The sequence below is a fragment of the Lethenteron reissneri genome, chromosome 7 (genome assembly GCF_015708825.2).
Source record: "Lethenteron reissneri isolate LAM-NWPU_2019-01 chromosome 7, ASM1570882v1, whole genome shotgun sequence".
Classification (NCBI taxonomy): domain Eukaryota; kingdom Metazoa; phylum Chordata; class Hyperoartia; order Petromyzontiformes; family Petromyzontidae; genus Lethenteron; species Lethenteron reissneri.
In genome coordinates this window covers 6,262,044-6,279,489 of record NC_083785.1, presented here as the reverse complement: position 1 = coordinate 6,279,489, position 17,446 = coordinate 6,262,044, and the positions used below count along the sequence as shown (strand labels likewise).

The following is a 17,446-nucleotide window of genomic DNA, read 5'->3' as shown; positions in this document are numbered from 1 at the left end:
TTTAGAACTGATTTTCGTATTTAGTTTGTTGTCCTTCCCCCACATCTACAATTAGCACGGTTGGCTACGTACCGTGCGAATGAAGTTCAAAATACACACAAACACATACATGCAGGGGCTCGGCGATTAACAACATCGCCAGCAGCAGCAGCAGCGGCATCGGCGGCAGCTCACCTGGTAGGTGGAGATGGGGCTGCTGGGAAGGTAGGGGCCTACGGGCGTCTGGGCCATGATACGTCCCGTGGCCAGGCTGTACGGACTGGAGTAGAACCTGGAACCCGGATGGTGAGAGGCAGATGAGGCGGGGGGGCAGGGGGGTGCGGACGTTAAACGATGAAGCAGAAGGAAACGAAAAAGAGGGGCGGAGACAGGGGCGAGGGTGGAAGAGGAGAGCGGAAAAATATTTATGCTAAAGCATCAAACATTTGGCTGCCACCAGCGATGTTTATTTGCTGTACGTGCAACATATGTGGAGTGCAGCCCACCCAAAAGGATCTGCACTTTGCAAGGCTGCCTGGTTACGTTTGACTAGGCGAAAACTGTATGCGTGTGTATATTGTACGTGTATATAATAGCTGTGTGTGTGTGCTTCGTTTGGGGAGCGGTAGTGTAGTGGTTTTCGTACTGGGTTATACGACCCCAACGACCAGAGTTCAATTCCTGCTCACGACCAAGAAGTGGCAAATATTTGAACATCATATAAAGGCTATACGGGGGATCGTACTTTCTTTTCTATGCCACACAGTTGCAGTATAATCAACATCAGCTATGATCTATCCACTTCTGGATGACGGTTGTATTGAAGCTGTTGCCACTTCTCACATTCACGCGATGCAACGCATCATCTGGCTCGAGCACACGATCTGATCTCATCGCTCCATCTCTGCAGGGGACGTCACCTCTCGGCCACCAGCCATCATCAGAGGAGGAGACATGCCCCACGGTAACAATGAGATCAGACTTGAGCAGGAGCACTGCATCGCGAGACCAGGATGGATAGTGGTGGCTTGTGGAGGCCTGCATCCAGCAGTGTATGATTTATGGCTAATGGTGACGATGATGTGCCTACGATCACCAAACCGTGGAGCGTATGACTTCCCAGTGCCTCAAATAGAAATCTGAAAGCAGTGGGTGAGTGGATCGGCGGGTGGATGGTTCAGTGGTGGGATGGGTAAGTGGGTGCGTCAGTAGGTGGTTCAATGGGCGAGTAAACGAGTGGGTGGGTGGATGGTTAAATGGGCGGGTGGTTAAGTGGGTGGATGAGTAAGCGACTGGGTGGGTGGATGGTTGAATGAGTGGGTGGGTAAGTGCGTGGGTGAATGCATGAGTAAGCGAGCGGGTGGGTGAGTGGGTGTATCTGGAATTCGGCAACTCTCAGACAGAGCAATTGAACGGCTGAATCACTTGGCGTTGACTCTCTAACAGTCGCTCCACATTGGTCCTCACGCAATCATGACAAAGATTCATTCAGAGCACGCGCAGGGCACAGATTCCGCGGTGGTGCCAAGTGCTGCCCTGGAGCCACTGGCTCGTTGAGTGTGGCTGAAGGGTGAGGCGAGTGTCGGGCGCCGTGGTGGCGATATGTTGCCTGGTATACAGGAGGTTTGCATGTTCTCTCTCCCCGTGGGCGTGTGGATTTTTCTCCGGGTCCTCCGGTTTTTTCCTCCAGATTTAGAATCAACGTGCTTTTAGAGTATTTGGCCGCGATAAATTTCCATGCGACGATAAGCCACTTCATTGAGCTATCATTTGTGGCAAGGTCGCTTCTGAGAAAGAGCTCAGTGGGCCCTTACCTGGTAAAATATATATTTTTTAAAGTTTTTAGTTTATCCTCGCCCACGGTCCCGACCGTCGCCACGGCCCCCGAGCGAACTTGGCTGCCAGCTGAGTGCGGGGAACGCGGCGCGGTGGAAACTCCGATGCGGGCAGCCCCTCTTACCCATTGTGGAGAGCGGCGGTCGGGTCGTAGGTCAGGGTCACGCCGGTCTGCAAGGGCGGCATTACGCGGTCAGTTAGTGCGGTTTAACGTACGCGGCCGGTGTCGAGTTACCGGGACGAAGCACACCGCGACATTTTAGAAACGCAACAGCGGCACTTGTAATGCTCTGCACCTTCTCCGCTTTAGCTTCCGTGTATGTTAGGGGGCCTGCCATTCATTGCTACTTTCCTCTACGCACCGAGCGTGCGGACGGTTTCCTGCACCGCGCGACGCCTTACACGTGCCCTTTCACTGCCCCCTAGGCCCGCTCGCCCCACTCGCTGCCCCTGCCCCCCCAAAAATAACCAAATAACCAAAATAAACGGCCCCCAAAGTAAACAGCTGACAACTAAGATCGAAAGCGTTTATGCATTGGCTCTGTCGTCCGTGTGTCTGTAATGGTGGGAGGGCGGTCGGCTCGATAACACGGTCCAATGGGAACGGAGCTGCTGCCGTGTGAAGTTGTATTGCACTTAGTGACTCACTGTAGGAAACTTGCTTAACTTGGTCAAGGAGTTGACCGCTACTCGGAGGCCCGGATGAGAGCAGCAAAGAGGACTGCAGTGCATTTAGCTCTGTCAGTGTCTATACATGTCTATCTCTCCGTATGTGTGTGTGTGTCTATGGGTCTCGGCGGGAGTCTATGGGCCTCGGCACAAGGCTATGGGTCTCTGTGCGAGTCTGTGGGTTTCCGTGTGAGTCTTTGGCTCTCGGTACGGGTCTATGGGTCTCTGTGCGAATCTATGGGCCTCGGTGCAAGTCCGACTCTCCGGATCGCTACTTCCCACAATGGCAAGGGATGGCTGCGACTCATGCGTGGTGGGGCGGGGGGGTGGGAAGCCTTCATGAAGCTGTGGATAGATCACGGCTGTTGCTCGTGCAGGCAAGGGGGCCACTCACGATGCGCCCATCACCATCCCGAGGCCACGCACGCCCGTTCACCAGGTACTTGCTCTGGTTCTGCCGCTTCTTCTGCCCTCCGTCCGCAAACTTGCACAGCAGCGGCTCGCTGGGCACTGGAGCACGAGTGGTGCACGCGGACGGCGGGATGTGACGCAGAGACAGACGGACGGACAGAGAGGCATAGATGGAGAAACGCGGAGATGTAGAGAGATGGAGACAGAGAGAGATACAGACAGCCAGAGAGACAGACAGACACAAATAGAGATAGCGAGACAGAGAAAGACAGACCAACAAACAGACAGGGAGAGACAAAACAGAGACAAACAAAAGTCAATTACTGCATTAAGATACAAAAGACTAAAATACTCCGCCACCTGTTTCCGGGTTGTACCGCCACGCGTTTCGCTCCACGTGAAGCGAAACGTTGGACGTCGCGTCGAACAGCGTGCAGCACGACCCGAAAACACATCTGAGAGTGATGTGGGGGATGAGGTCGGGGGGGGGAAGTGGGGGGAGGTCACGCTTCCTCTGGCTTGGCGATCGCTCCGGAACAAAGTGAGAAATATTGCCGAGCTTTCTGAACAAATCGCCGCGATGCTCTCACGGTCGCTGCGGCTCGGCGCCGTTTGGCGATCGCTCGAAACGACAACGCGGCGACGGTGGCGAGAATTCCCGTAAGCTAGCGAGCGTCAACTGCGCGCGCCGCTAAAAACCCCAGAGCCCCCATGTGGTAACGATCAGCGCCGGGCTCACGTTAATATATATTTTTTCGCGTCGTAGCAATCGCGTATTGATTACGCCCACCTGAAATAACAATTTTGTAAAATTAAGGGCAGATTTTTGTTGGTTTTTTTCCGTCACAGCTGGCGCTGCCGTGGTGCTGCCGTGGCGCCGCGCGGCACCGCCGGCTCGCCCACGCAGCGTCGCCGCCGTTGGCGGAGGGCGCGGTGCGAGCGTTCCCCTCCGTACCCCGGACGCCACTAAACCCTGGCTCGCGCGTCGTGGCAACTCCGCAGCTTGCCGCGCTCGTCGTGGCGACCGGCGAGCGCATCCCTCGGCGGACTCGGCCCGGCCTCTCGCTCGCTTCTCACTCCACTCCCCTCCACAGGCCAACAACAACGCGACGCAGTCTAAGCGCGACCGGCTGCATCTCAAGATGCCGTACAGAGATGGTGGGAATATTTAGCAGGGAGACAGAGGCAGTCGGTCGCAGGCAGAGGGAAAATATTCTTGCGCCTGGACTTGAACAGGGAGTGGACAGCACGGACGACCGGGGGAAGGGAGCTCCAGGAAACATGAGAGACATCCCACGGAGCGAAGGCCGAGTGGAGGCTTCGACAAAAAGCCTCGGTTGCGTGTCTCGCCATCTCTATTTGTATCTGTCTGTCTCTCCGTCTGTCGATCTCTCATCCATCTGAGGTAGGAGAGTGTGGGGAGGGGAGAGGTAGAAGAGTGTGGGGAGGGGGGGAGAGGTAGGAGAGTGTGGGGAGGGGGGGAGAGGTAAGAGAGTTTGGGGAGGGGAGAGGTAGGGGAGTGTGGGGAGGGGAGAGGTAGGAGAGTGTGGGGAGGGGAGAGGTAGAAGAGTGTGGGGAGGGGGGGAGAGGTAGGAGAGTGTGGGGAGGGGGGGAGAGGTAAGAGAGTTTGGGGAGGGGAGAGGTAGGGGAGTGTGGGGAGGGGAGAGGTAGGAGAGTGTGGGGAGGGGAGCAGAGGGGAGAGGTTGGAGAGTGTGGGGAGGGAAGTAGAGGGGAGAGTGTGGGGAGGGGAATAGAGGGGGGAGGTAGGAGAGTGTGGGGAGAGGTAGGAGAGTGTTGGGAGGGGAGAGGTAGGAGAGTGTGGGGAGGGGGAGGGAGAGGTAGGAGACTGTGGGGAGAGGAACAGAGCAAGAAGCGAGGATAGAGGGAGGCATGCATGGAAGTGCGCGTTGTAACAACTTGTTTTTTTGCATTTCCTGCCAAGTGTATGTAAATGCCATGAAAATGTTTTATATTGGGGCTGGTGGGGTGAACGAGATTGACCGAACGACACAAGACACATGATGAACTTCTTTCGCACCGCACGTAGCCAACCGTGCCAACCGCAGGTGCGTACAACAATCCCACGGGGACAAAACAAACGAGACGACGCAGGGGCAACGCGAACGATCCACGCGGAAGACAATTCTCAAACGAACGTCCCGTGACCCAGGCGCGTGGCACATTCCCAACGGGCCGTGGACAGGGTAGACCCCCCACCCCGCCCGACCCCCCGACAGAGTCGCGACCAAGACGACTTGCATTTCGAGCAAATGAAGAATCAATTCTTGAATGTAACCGTCACGGAATTCGTGACGAATCGCCGCCGCTAAGTGAGAGCCGTCGGTGCGACGCTCCGATTAGCATCGAATGTGTCACTCGAGCCACGGCCGGTCAAAGCTCACCGCCACTCTGGCGGGCCCTCTTGCTCTTCACGTGATTATTCTCTTTAATGAGGATGTAAACGACCTAAATGGATTTCCGTGGTTATTGGTTCAAGTTGTTCTGATGGCCGTGCAAATTACACGGATCCCCTCCGCATTGTTGATTGCCCGCTTAAAATGGAGAGAGAGAGAGAAATCCTCTGCAATTTGTGCAGTAATGTGATAATGAGTTGTCCCTTGCAATTAAGGTGATTGTATTTGTGCGTGTGTGCCTATTTTGTGAAGCTAATTTTCCCAGCGAGAGTCTATTACGAGCCGCGTATTTCACCGTGATAGACTAATTACCGTAATTGGGGTCACAATTACCGGAGCGGAGACGACTCCACTGCTGGCTTGCGCTGCGTACGCTGGCGCCCTTCTGCTTTCGTGTAGCGTGCGGCGACCAGCGATGGCTGCACGACGTTGGCGACATTGCTAAGCCACCGCGGTCCGGTGACGTTGTGGACATACGGGAGATGATGCCCGAGCGATTTTGCCCGTGAATGGTCAAAGCGGGGCAGTGTCGGACCCATACACCCGCAGAGAAAACCCAAGACTCACATCGGGACCCATGGACTAACACAGAAACCCATAGACCCACATAGGGACCCATAGACTGACAAAGAGGCTCACAGAAACACAAAGGGAACCATAGATTCATACCGAGCCCCAGACTCACAGAGGGACCCACAGAGAAACGTAGTGACCCATAGACTAAGCGTAGACACCCATAGACTCGCACAGAGACTCAAAGTATCACACAGGGGCGAATATAATTGCATTGAGACCTATAGCCTTAAAGGGTCGAAGTGGACAGTGTGGGATGCTGTGGTCCTTGTTTTGGCTTGGGTGTCAGTGGGGCGTGGGTGAGTGTGGACCACTGCTTCTGTGGGAGGTCGAAACCACTCCCTTAACGGGATGGGGGAAATCGTGAAGTCTTCACATTTCGGCCGACCGACATTCCTCGGGGGGGTTTTTTTCGTTGTTTTGTTTTATTTTCCACCGAGTAAAAGAGAGACTTCCTGTTTCTCGTTGTACTTGACGTGAATAATAAAAATAATAATTGATTCCCTTTGTGTACGGAGGACTTGCCCATCCATGCCGGGTCGGCCACGTGGGGAATTGATTGACCATACTTTGTCAGGATCGTCAATGCGGGTTGCTGAAGTGGTGGTGGTGTAGGTGCGAGTTCAGAACCAGTTCAGATATCACTCACCACCAATGTCAGCTGTGACCTGGAATGGAATTATAGGTCGGCAGATTCGTAGTGCACTACGCAAACCTCTGCTGCCCGCCCCACACCCTTGAGTGCCGTGCCGGCTTTAATAGGTGCTTGCAAACAAGCACAATTGCTGCAACAATGTCTATAATTTACGGGGGGAACTGTGCCTTTGTGTGAAGTATAAAGATTGGTGGCTGGGGCTTTTATGATGGAATCAGGCCTCCACAAAGAGCAGTGGTGGTGGTTACAGCTGCTGGTACATTCCAAGCTAAAGCCCGAGTTCAAGTCGATGCCTCCTAGCGGAGTACTCGGTGAGCTGCCACTGTCAACAGCAGCAGCACAATCACCACTGTCATCATTATCGTTATCCAACCGCTGCCATCATCATTAACATCATCACTCCATCATCATCATCGCTGTCATGCCACCACCAGTTTTTTGGTTTTGTTGATGAAACCCGATTCAAGAGCTTCCCAGCTCACAGGGCAATTCTAATATAAACTGTTCAAACAACACCACCACCCAATCATCATCGTCGCCAATAAATCAGCATCATGATCATCCACAGCAGCGTAAATTCAACTGCAGATATCTGTTCCCAAAGAGCCTTGGATAAAAATGAATAATAAAAATTCACAAAGCGCCCTTAAATAGAATCATTCTCAGGGCGTAGCACTTACCCCAACAGACTGTTAGGGTAAGTGCTGGTGTAGGACAGCACATCAGACGAGCGGGTGGAGATGGCCCGCACCGCACCCGGCCGCCTTTATCTCCCCAACGCTGAGCTGTACACGGCACACATTCGCACCGGCGCCAGTAGCAGCGACGCAGGCGGTCGAGCCGGGGAGCGCGCCGCGCTTCGGTAACTCCACCGTCACCGACGACGACGACAACACCACCGCCGCCGCTGCCAACTTACACGTCAACCGGCATCAAAACTATGCTATGCCGCGACCCGTCCGGCCCGCACGACGCATCGCCCTCGCCGCCGCCATCGCCCCGCCGCGTTCAAGCGACGCCGGCCGCTACGGGTTCAACTCGACGGGGCGGTGGTGGGGGGGGGGGTCGTCACGCCCGCTTTGCCGCCGGCGGGTGCTGGCAAGCGCTTGTTTTGCGTCAGAGGCTCTTGGCGTCAACAGGAGTGGAACTGATTGGGGCGATGCCCCCCCCCCCTCACCCCAGCTACCGCCGTCCCCGGCCGTGTGCGAGCGAGTGGCGCGTCCCCGCCGGTGTTATGTCTGCGCCGCGCGCTATCTTGCGCCGCGACGGCTCACGGACGGTGGCGGCGGCGATAAACACGAGCGCCAGATCAAAGCCCCCCCTCCCCCCCAGACTCCATGCCGGCTCAAATTCGGAATTCCTTTGAGTTCTTTGGGTTTTCAAATTGTGTAGCGCCAAGGCCAAACAACAGGCTTCTCGCCACTAGTTGAAATAACACCGCATCGCGAAAAATACAATCTGCAAATAAAGAACAACACATCGCAAAAACTACAATCGACAAATAAACTCTCGTTCGGTGTGAACCTCGCCAAGAGCCGGTCCCGTTTGGTTGTCCAAAATGGTTAAGTAAAAAATGGAAAAGGCGCAGACCCTGCAATTGCTTGCTCATGCCACTGTTGGTGGAAGGGCCTCGACTAGAGGGAGCTCAAGAGAGCCCCCCCTCTCGCGCGGTATTCGGCCCACTCTTCCACAATGACCAGACGTGTCGGGAGCGGCGAGCGTCTACACTTTATCCCCCACCACACGTGGCCTGCCGATCGGCGAACTGCGGCGTTACCCGTTGGCACCGCTGGGCGGGCACGGGCGGCGGGTGGGGAATGAAGAAAGCTGTCCCGCTGTTTCAGCTGCCACGCCGGGAGATTTTCCAGGGTGCTGACCGTCGCACGACGGCGCCATGCCTCGTCGTCAAGGAACGGAACGATCGTCGTTAATGAAACGGCACGTCGGCACAAAGCTACACGCTGGCGCTCGGTGGCGAGGAAGATTTTTATCCTTTGAGGGTGATCTCCCTACCACCCCCCACCCCACCCCACATGTCCGTCATAGCACTGGCACTGCAACGTCGTATCAAGATTGAGAGTTGCAGGTGTTCACCGGCATCTGTGCTGTGATTGTTTCCAAATCTCCCCTTCTCTGCTGCTGAAGATCACTCGAGCTTAAAGCGGTTTATCTATGGCGTTGCGTGCCAGAAAATGACTCAAATGGGATTATACGCAGCAGCAGCAGCGGCAGTGGCGGCAATCGTCGCCCCCCCTACTGGCAAACCGATGATGCCCGTTTGCAGGCCATGCGCCGAGTCACCTTGTGCCGCACAGGGACAGCTGCCACCGGGGGTGCCCTCTGGCGTGCGTTTGAGATGAGATTCGAGTTGCTTATCGCGTGTTAAGAGACTCGCTCGCGGAACGGGAGGGGCGTCTCTATCGACGCAAACCAATCACGTCATAATAGCATCCTACCGCGCGGTTCAAATTGACACCGTCAGGATTCTATCACAACGATAACGATAGTTCTACCGTTATGCACATCCTTACACTTGATCTCGCACATGAGACTTTCTGATTTGCCAGGCCTTGGTGTTCACATGGACGACGTCCATGGGTTGTGCGGTGGCTCACAGCTCACCGTGCCGCGAACCCCGAGTTGGCTACCCGGCCACAGACACCACCAGCGGCGGGCGATGCCTGGAGCCCCCCCCTACCCCCGCCCCCCCACCCGGCCCATCACCACACCCGGCCGGACTGTTAAGCCCTTTGCTTAACAGTATGTGAATGCACCGTCGCTGATGTTGGCGTGCGGAGTCGGAGAGGGTGCTGGGGTTCGTTGAACTCACATGGGACGCCGTGCGGCGTGGTCAGGAACTTGCCGTTGAATCTCTGGATGACCGCCTCGCATTTCTCCGTGGACTCCATCCTGAAAACGCCAAGAGCCACACGGAAAAGGTTGGGGGGGGGGGGGGCGCTCAGTCTTAGTCTCCAGGGCGCTCGACCCCAACGCCCGGAGTTTGACCTCCGGGCTCACGTCCTCGCGCTGTGGTGGGCCTTGTGGTGTCAGACGCAGCCCACACGGTGGAGTTTGCCCCCACATGGACGGCCCTGGGTATTCCCATCTCTCTGAAGACGTCTGGCCAGTGCGGCTCCCGAGTGGAGGCCCGTCCGCCAGCAGTGGCGTGAGCACAGCAATTGCAGGGCTGCGCCTCTACCTTTTGCCCCTGCTGGTGAGCGGGGCAGTGGGAATGGTTGGGGGCGGGGGGACGATGGATCAAGGAGACGTAACCCTAGAGACCCCGGCAAGAGTGTGCCAGGATCCAGACGGAGGTCACTCTGACCACACACGACGATGGAGCGCTGGTGCAAGGGCGAAGGAAGCGAAGGTCGCCGATTTAGTCATTCATTATTTAGTCATTCATCGTTCAGTCATTCGTCTGGGAAGGCCTCGTCGAGTCCGTTGGAGTCGCCGCCACGAGGCCGCTACGCTGGGACTTCGCTCCTCAGGTGCTGCCACGTTAGCGGCTGCGTCCAGCTCCCTTGTCAATCCACTGCTGGATGGATGAAGGCCTCCCAAACGCTGGGTCGGTCACAGGGGGTGCTTTAACTAAGTGTGGGGGTGGTGGGGGGGGGACTCTGACTGGTGTAAGGGGGGGGGGGTTGAGGTGCGGTGCGATGGCTGACCGTGCAAAGCCGACGCCGCGACTGGTGCCGGCGGCGTCGCGCAGGATGCGCGTGGAGATGACGTGCCCGAAGGGCTTCAGCAGGTTCTCCAGCTCCTTCTCGTCCACGCTCATGGGCAGGTTGGAGATGTAGAGGTTCGTGGGGTCCTGCTCCTGTTGCTGAGGTGGCGCGGACGGCGGCGGCGGCGGGGAAGTGAGAGGACAGGGAAACGTGAGAGGGGCAATTTGCCATTCGGGCCCGGCCCGCGTTCGCTTTGCGGCCAACCGGTCAACGTCGGTGGCGAGCGGGACACCAATCGGTCCTGGCACACAGAACCCCAGTTAGCAACCCGCGCTGAATGGTACGGTGAAGGATGGTCAAAAATACCCCCACGACTTGCACGCCATCGGGAGACATTCATCCAGCAGCAGATTGAAAAGAGGATGAAGTGTATTTATTATTATTATATCGACTCACTGTCCATGTCTGAACACAGCTGTGAATACAGTATACACGTTTTGAAAAGAAGAAAAAAATTCACTCGTACGGGAAAAAGGATGCGATGGTAAATTATAAAATGTGAATCATTATGTAATGTCAACCGCTGGCTGGTTTCATCAACAATGCAAAAACAGGAGGGGAGGGGATGGGAGGGGATGGGGGGGGAAGTGGGGGGAGAGGGTTGGGCGTGTGCATTTGCAATGAATTTCCCCGAGGCTGCCCCGTGCGTAAGCGATTGACAATTTTTCGGCAAACAATGCCGCCCCTGTGAAGCGCGCGGAGTCGCGCACGCTACCCGGCTCTGCGTGTCGCGCTCCGTCCGTGCGGCCGGATTCTGCCGTTCGACTCAAACAGTGAGGCCTTGTGGGTACACGGCACCAATTGCCCGGTCACGGGGTGGGGGGGGGGGGGGAGCGGCAGCGGTGGGGGACCTAGCGAACGACTCCCGGTCGTGGCAGGCTGATGATGAGTGCGGTAAGGCCAAAGCGCACTGAAGTGCCCTCTGTCCGTACTTGAAGTGCGTCCCAACGACAGAAAGACGAAGTACGGTCACAAGGCTTAAGGAGAACTTTATATCGCAATAGTCGTCACATCGTCAAATTTGATACGGTATCAAGTTTTAAGTTGATTTAGTTTAACCAGGTGAGATCGCAAGGGACCAGGATGTGAAGCCCCGTTTGCAAGCGTGACTTGGGTCACCAAAATGACAAAAGCTAAACAAATAAAATAAAGTACAGCAATAAGGCAAATAGAAATCGGAGCGAAAGCAACTACCCCACGTGAGATGTTGAAAATATTGCATCGTGAAAAATGTCGCAGCAAGACCAGTTCCCACTGGTTGTTGGGTAGATTTCAGACGCAGGGTGACCTGTACATTGCCAATGATATCAATAATTAACATCATGATGATGCTTGCTGTGGCTTCCGAAGTTATTTTTTTCTTGAAGTGTCATCGGGAGAGGACCTCTGCTGCTCTATCAATGGATTCCTTCCTCGCATCGCGGCTGCTTTCTCTACAGATCCAGCGGCTTGCGTGTAGTGTGTAGAGTGTGGTGTGGGTAGGGCTTCATGTGTGCGGGTTTAGCTTGTGTAGCGTGTGTGCGTGTGTAGCGGGTGTCGCGTGTGTGCGTGTGCAGCATGCGTTGCGTGTGTGTAAGCGGAGGCCGGATGCCGCCGCCACTGGTGTGTGTGCGTGGCAGGCTGGGTGCGTAGCAGCAGGAAGCTGGGACGTTAAAGCCGAACTCGGAGACCGTGCGCTGAATCGGCGATGACATGCAAATGAGTTCTTAAATTCCAGCGTGCTGGGCGGCACTGGTAAACAGCGCCGCCGAGATTTCCCAAGCAGCCGCGGGGAGAGAGCGGAGTACAGTGACGGCCCCGAGGGGACCGGACTTTTTTTTTTACGTAAAACTCGGGGAAAACTGAAGGACCATTTTTCTGCGGTAATTCATCGGCCCTCAAAAAAATCCCAACGTTCGTTAAATGGAAAAAGCCAACGGCTTTTTTTTATTTGTATAAAACTTGAAAGCTTGTTTATCCATTCATTTTTACATCCTTATTCTTGGAAGACGTTAATCCTATGAAAGGAATTTCGGGTTAGGACGTGAGCCTTGCCATAAAGCGCAAGGTTTTATTTATTTATCTATCACGTTTGTTTAAAAAGTTCGGCTGTGTCGAATACGTTTTTATCGGCAGGAAATAAATCCCCGCCGGGGTTCATTCGGAGGACGCTGAGCCCACGAGTGAGACCAGCGAGGGACGCGCGCGCACTTGGAGGCCGTTCAAATGTTCCCGAACGTTCCGCTCCTCGCCAGAGAGATTCTTTCTGCCAGTTATTCTACACGGAGTTAGAAAAAAACAGCGGCGGCTTTCAGAAAAGGCGGGGGCGGAAGAGAAAGAAAAAAAACCAAAACCTCCTCCACACGTGCTCCAATAATGCTCATCTTTCACGCGATTCCCAGTGCCGGAGTAGGTGGCTATGGAATTCCTGCCCTCGCCCCCCAAAAAGCAACAAAAAAGTAGAATGATTAAAGAGGACTCCACTTGTTGTTGGGGAACGTTCAGCCAGAAATTCTCAAAAGGGTCGCGGGGCCCCAATGACGAGGCGGCGTGCATTATCAGGGCTCGTGACCGATTCAGTTTTCGAGACGACCCGTCCCGTACGCTACTCGCTTCGTCGCGCTCTGCATGTGCCCTCCCCCCTCCGACCCCCCCCCCCCCCACCCCCCAGACAACAGCGTTGTGTGTTTGATTCGGAGAGTCGCAGCGCAGTGGTTAGCGCGTCGCGCGACTAACCCGGTGACCCGAGTTCGATTACCGCTCACGGCCAACAACAACGGTGACGATTATCTGACTCGCCCCTGGGCCTCCCCGAGTTCGACTCGGCCTCAACGTGTAAACATCGTCACTCGGGAGACAAAGGCGTCCGGGCGTGGCACTGGCAAGGCACAATCCCCTCGTGTGCCACGGTGCAGCCCTTCACAGGTGCTACTCGTGAACAGCACTTGCCCCAACAGTCTGTTAAGGCTACACGGGAGACCTTTGTCTTTGATTGGAGAGTTTTGCCAGCGGTTGGCGCTCTCGCTCCGTGTGTGTTAACATCCGGGCCCAGAGAAGATGCCCCCCCCCCGCCCCCCATCACAGAATGTTTGTTTTTCCTCTTGGGACGAATGTTGGGCGTCCGCCCCTATGAACCGCTATTCCTAAATATTTGTTTCCCTCTCAAAACATCTGCACCCTCGTATTTCTTTTGTGACGAAATAGACTTTGTTTGCACAAAATTCAATATCCCATGCATTTTTCCAACTCCGCCCTAACTGGGGCCAGATTAAGGTTACGTGAGGCCTCATGTTCATAAGACGGAAGGGCCAAAACGTGTACTGTATTACATATTGCTCGACATGCTTATGAAGTCGTCAAACATGTGTTTACGTATGTAAAATGAACACATTTATTTGACTAGTGGTAAATTCATTGCGGTGAATGATAGCACCTCTGGTGGCTGCGAGGGTGAGGTGAAATCCATTCCGCGATGCGTGCACCAATCGAAGCGCCATCGATTCTACGTATGAATCGAGTTTTCATAATTAATATTAAATAAACGAATCAATGCGTCGTTGCATCCTGAACTGTTAAAATCGAAAATTGTGTGGTCCCTGCTGCTGCTGCTGCATTGGCAGAGGCGCTCAAGCAAAGTGAACACAACACTCTGTTCGGGCGGGTTTGTGTCAATTGCGCGCTCGTTTTCGTGATTCCAGATTGTGCCGCACATTCAACTCAAGCGAATCGTGAGCGCCGAACCGCATGACCGCGAACATCATCGTAGCGACAGGGTGGTGGCGGCACAGCAGCAGCAGCGCCAGTGGCTCACGGCAAGAACGGCCTGGCCGGCTCGATTGCCGACTCTGGCACCTCTCCGCGTGGAGTTTGCATGTTCTCTCCTCCTGTTCTGCATGAGTTTCCCCTGGGTTCCCTGGCTTCCTCCCCAAGCTAAAAGCATACGATGTGTAATTGGCGTTGACCAAACGTCCAAATGCAGGACCCTCCTTAATTAAAAAAGTGCATTATTTTAGCCTCGCCGCAACGCGGAACACGGCACACGCACGCACAGGCCAGACGACTCCCGTGCGTGCGTCCCCCCCGACTGCGCTGATTAAGGCCCGGCGCGGGGGACAGGAACAATGGCCCTCGCAGGACCCAGGAGCACGGGGACGTCCACGCACAATGGAACCCGGGAACACAATGCTGCTCCTAGGCCCCATTCAACATTCCGGCGGGCGGACGCTGAGAATCCGGCGCTTCCGTGGTATTCGCCGGTGTCCGGGCACCACCCCCCCCCCCCGCCCCCCCCCCCCCCCGCTCCCCCGGACGGCTGGCGCTGTGGACCTTCGTTGGCCAATTAGGGCGGCGTAGAGAGCGGCGGAGTTGGGAGCGGCGGTGCGGAGAGCAGGTGACCTGGCCCTCTCATCATCCCGGCGCTCCCAAGCCCCGCGTGCTCGATTGCGCGCAGCGGAATGATTTATTGTCTCCTCGGAAGTTTGTTCTCTGCACGCGGCACAGTGGTGAGCGCACCCGAGTTCGATTCCCACTCACGGCTAACGGTGGCGAATGTCTGAGCCGGTCCCCCTGACCTGCCCTACGTTGGCTCGTCCTTAATGAGTACGTGGTGCGATGTGTAGGCGTCAGCACTGGGGAGACAGAGTTGGCCAGACATGGTGTTAGCCACACCACCTTCTTAAGTGCCGTGCTGGCCTTAAGATGTGCTCGCCAACGGCACTTGCCCAAGCAACATATGACAATGCGACATGTCTCTTCTCGCTACGCACACACTGAGAAGGCCTTAAATGGCCACCATCAAATTTCGATTTAAAGCTTTCGTGACTGCAGGGATTCATCTTCTTAGTTCTTTCGGTAAAGTCACGTAGAAGGGAAATAATAAAATAATACAAATAAAACATAATAAAATAATTCTCACGACGACTGCTTGCGTTGTGGCCGAAGCGTCGTGAGAATTATTTTATTATGTTTTATTTTTATTATTTTATTATTTCCCTTCTACGTGACTTTACCGAAAGAACCAAGAAGATGGCCACCATCAGTTTAATCCTGATTGTGCTATCAGCCTCTTCGAGCAATGAAGTGGATATCACAGAGCTATACCTCTTGAGATCCCTTCAAGTGACCTGGCTGATGATGATCTTCGTTATCACCATCATTGTCATCAGCCTTGATCTATCCACTGCTGGATATTTCGACATATCCTGTAATTAGCATTGCCCTCTCTTTGGCTCTCTGTGGAAGTGTAACCTGCGTCGCGCGAGCCTCGCGATCTCTCCCTGCGTTCAATATGTCGAGGACGGAGAGAGACGGGCGCCCGCCGGTCCGTCCGTTTGAATCGGGGAGTCGAACTCCACCGCATTCGGGAGCGAGGACCACGCGGGGCTAATCTGACCTCCGCATACCACCCCCCCCCCCCATCATTCGTCGGCGGGAAAGAGGCGGGTGGCGTGCACCGGTGTCGGTCGCGGCCCCCTGGCTCGCAGACTCCGAAATAAGACAAATATTTGGGGAGGCTTCAGCCCCTAATTGCGGCCACGGCGTGCGTGCCGAGCGCCTGCCTTTTCTCCGCTTGTCTTGGCATCACAAAGGGGAACGCATTCCTCAGGCGGAACTGGCGGCCCCGGCCGACTGGGGAGCGCGAGCGGAGGTGGGGGGGCCCTCGACCGTAAATAATACCAAACTAGCTGTACACAGAACCCGGCTTGTGTTAACAACCGCGAGGCGCCGCGGCCGTCCTCTCGGTGCCAAAGCGAGGGCTTGGACGAGCGTCGCGCCGGCGGTCGGCGAGGGCCATTTGTGGAGCGATCTCTCGCCGAGCCGTGACGAGCCCGGCTCCGCGCGGACACACGGCTGCTTGTGCGTCCAGACAAAAAAATTCTGTACGCGCGCCCCGACACACGCGCACGCGGGCACGTGAGGCCTGCGTAATCAATCACGCGAGGAATGCGCGCGCGGTCGGGAATATTGTTCTCGGTGGAGCTTCGTGGACGACGGCGACGTGCGCTCAAAAGAGGCGCACGTTTGGAAGCGCGCCGAGGGACGGGACGGGGATCGCGCGGAGTGATGGACGTACGCAAGTTAGAAGCGTCCTACCAACTTCTTGATGAAGGTTAGCGGGATTTGGGCTGGCTTGGACTATTTTGATGGAATGTACGATGGCCGGCCGTCGAGGCTCAACAATGGACGGAACGTGCCGGAGAGAGGACGTCCGTCGCGGAGAGAATGAGTGAAGAAATCGGCTCGTGTGTCGTTTCCAGATGGATCGTTGTCTTCATCCGCCATGCTCGTTACATTTGAGTTAATAATTCACAGCCCCTTCGGGTGATTCTTTTTTTTGTTTGTTTGAGAAAATATGTCTGGGAACATCTGTTTTTGTTTCAATAGAATACAGGCTAATCAACTGTTTATTTTACGAGCCGCACGATAAATTTTCCCCAACTCAATGAGTTTCAGGCTGATGGTAAAGTCACAGAGAGCTGTGTTATTCGAGAAAAGCTGCGCGGAAACTTGACTTTACCGCCCCCTCCCCCTCCTCCGTCGGAAAAACATCGGCGAAGAGAATCACCGCGTGAGTAAAATACAAAAAAACAAATTACTTGAACAAAATGTGGTGTATGTTAGGATACCCGCTTCTCCGTTAATTAATTTTACTCAGAGAATACAATTTTATAATTCCGACCTGTGAAAACGAACTGCGGCCCGCAAACTCGCAGTGTGCGAGCCACTGGAACACCCCACCGCTGCCGTGCCAGGACATTTAATTCACCTTAAACGTTATAAACAGTTTGAGAATTGTCCCTACCTCTCAGCGTTAGCTGCAACACACACACTTTAATTATTCTTGCGTGCAAAGCTTCAGTTAAGGGTTTGGCTCTTTAGAGTAATTTCTCCCCTCTAATTTTGACACTTAGTTAAAATGCGACATCGCTGTAAACCCAGCGAACATGGAAAACGTTTGGCCAATGCTTGCTTACCCAGGAAGGCCTCACCGAGTCTCATTGAGCCTCAAGACTCTCTTTCAGGAGCTTATTTTGTTGTCCTTCCCCCCAGCACCTCCGATTAGCGCGCTTGGCTACGCACGTGCAGGAGGGTCCTGCCAAGATTTTGCAGTGGCAGGGCTATGATGTTGTTGTTGCTGCTGCTGCTGTGTGATCCCAGTTAAGTAATTTGCGGGTCATTTCTCAACATTGGGATGTTTGGAG

General features: G+C 54.9%; 1 protein-coding gene across 2 annotated transcripts in view; it reads right to left on the bottom strand.

Annotated features, from left to right (window-relative positions):
* Positions 1-17,446, bottom strand: part of LOC133357021 (RNA-binding motif, single-stranded-interacting protein 1-like) — a 51,134-nt gene that overhangs the window by 15,179 nt on the left and 18,509 nt on the right. For both annotated transcript variants that reach the window (XM_061574765.1, XM_061574772.1), the window contains exons 5-9: positions 10,206-10,363; positions 9,368-9,447; positions 2,879-2,994; positions 1,940-1,986; positions 175-271 (exon numbers count right to left, since the gene is read on the bottom strand). In XM_061574765.1, the coding sequence (XP_061430749.1) occupies positions 175-271; positions 1,940-1,986; positions 2,879-2,994; positions 9,368-9,447; positions 10,206-10,363 (498 nt within the window). The remainder of the gene's footprint in view (positions 1-174; positions 272-1,939; positions 1,987-2,878; positions 2,995-9,367; positions 9,448-10,205; positions 10,364-17,446) is intronic.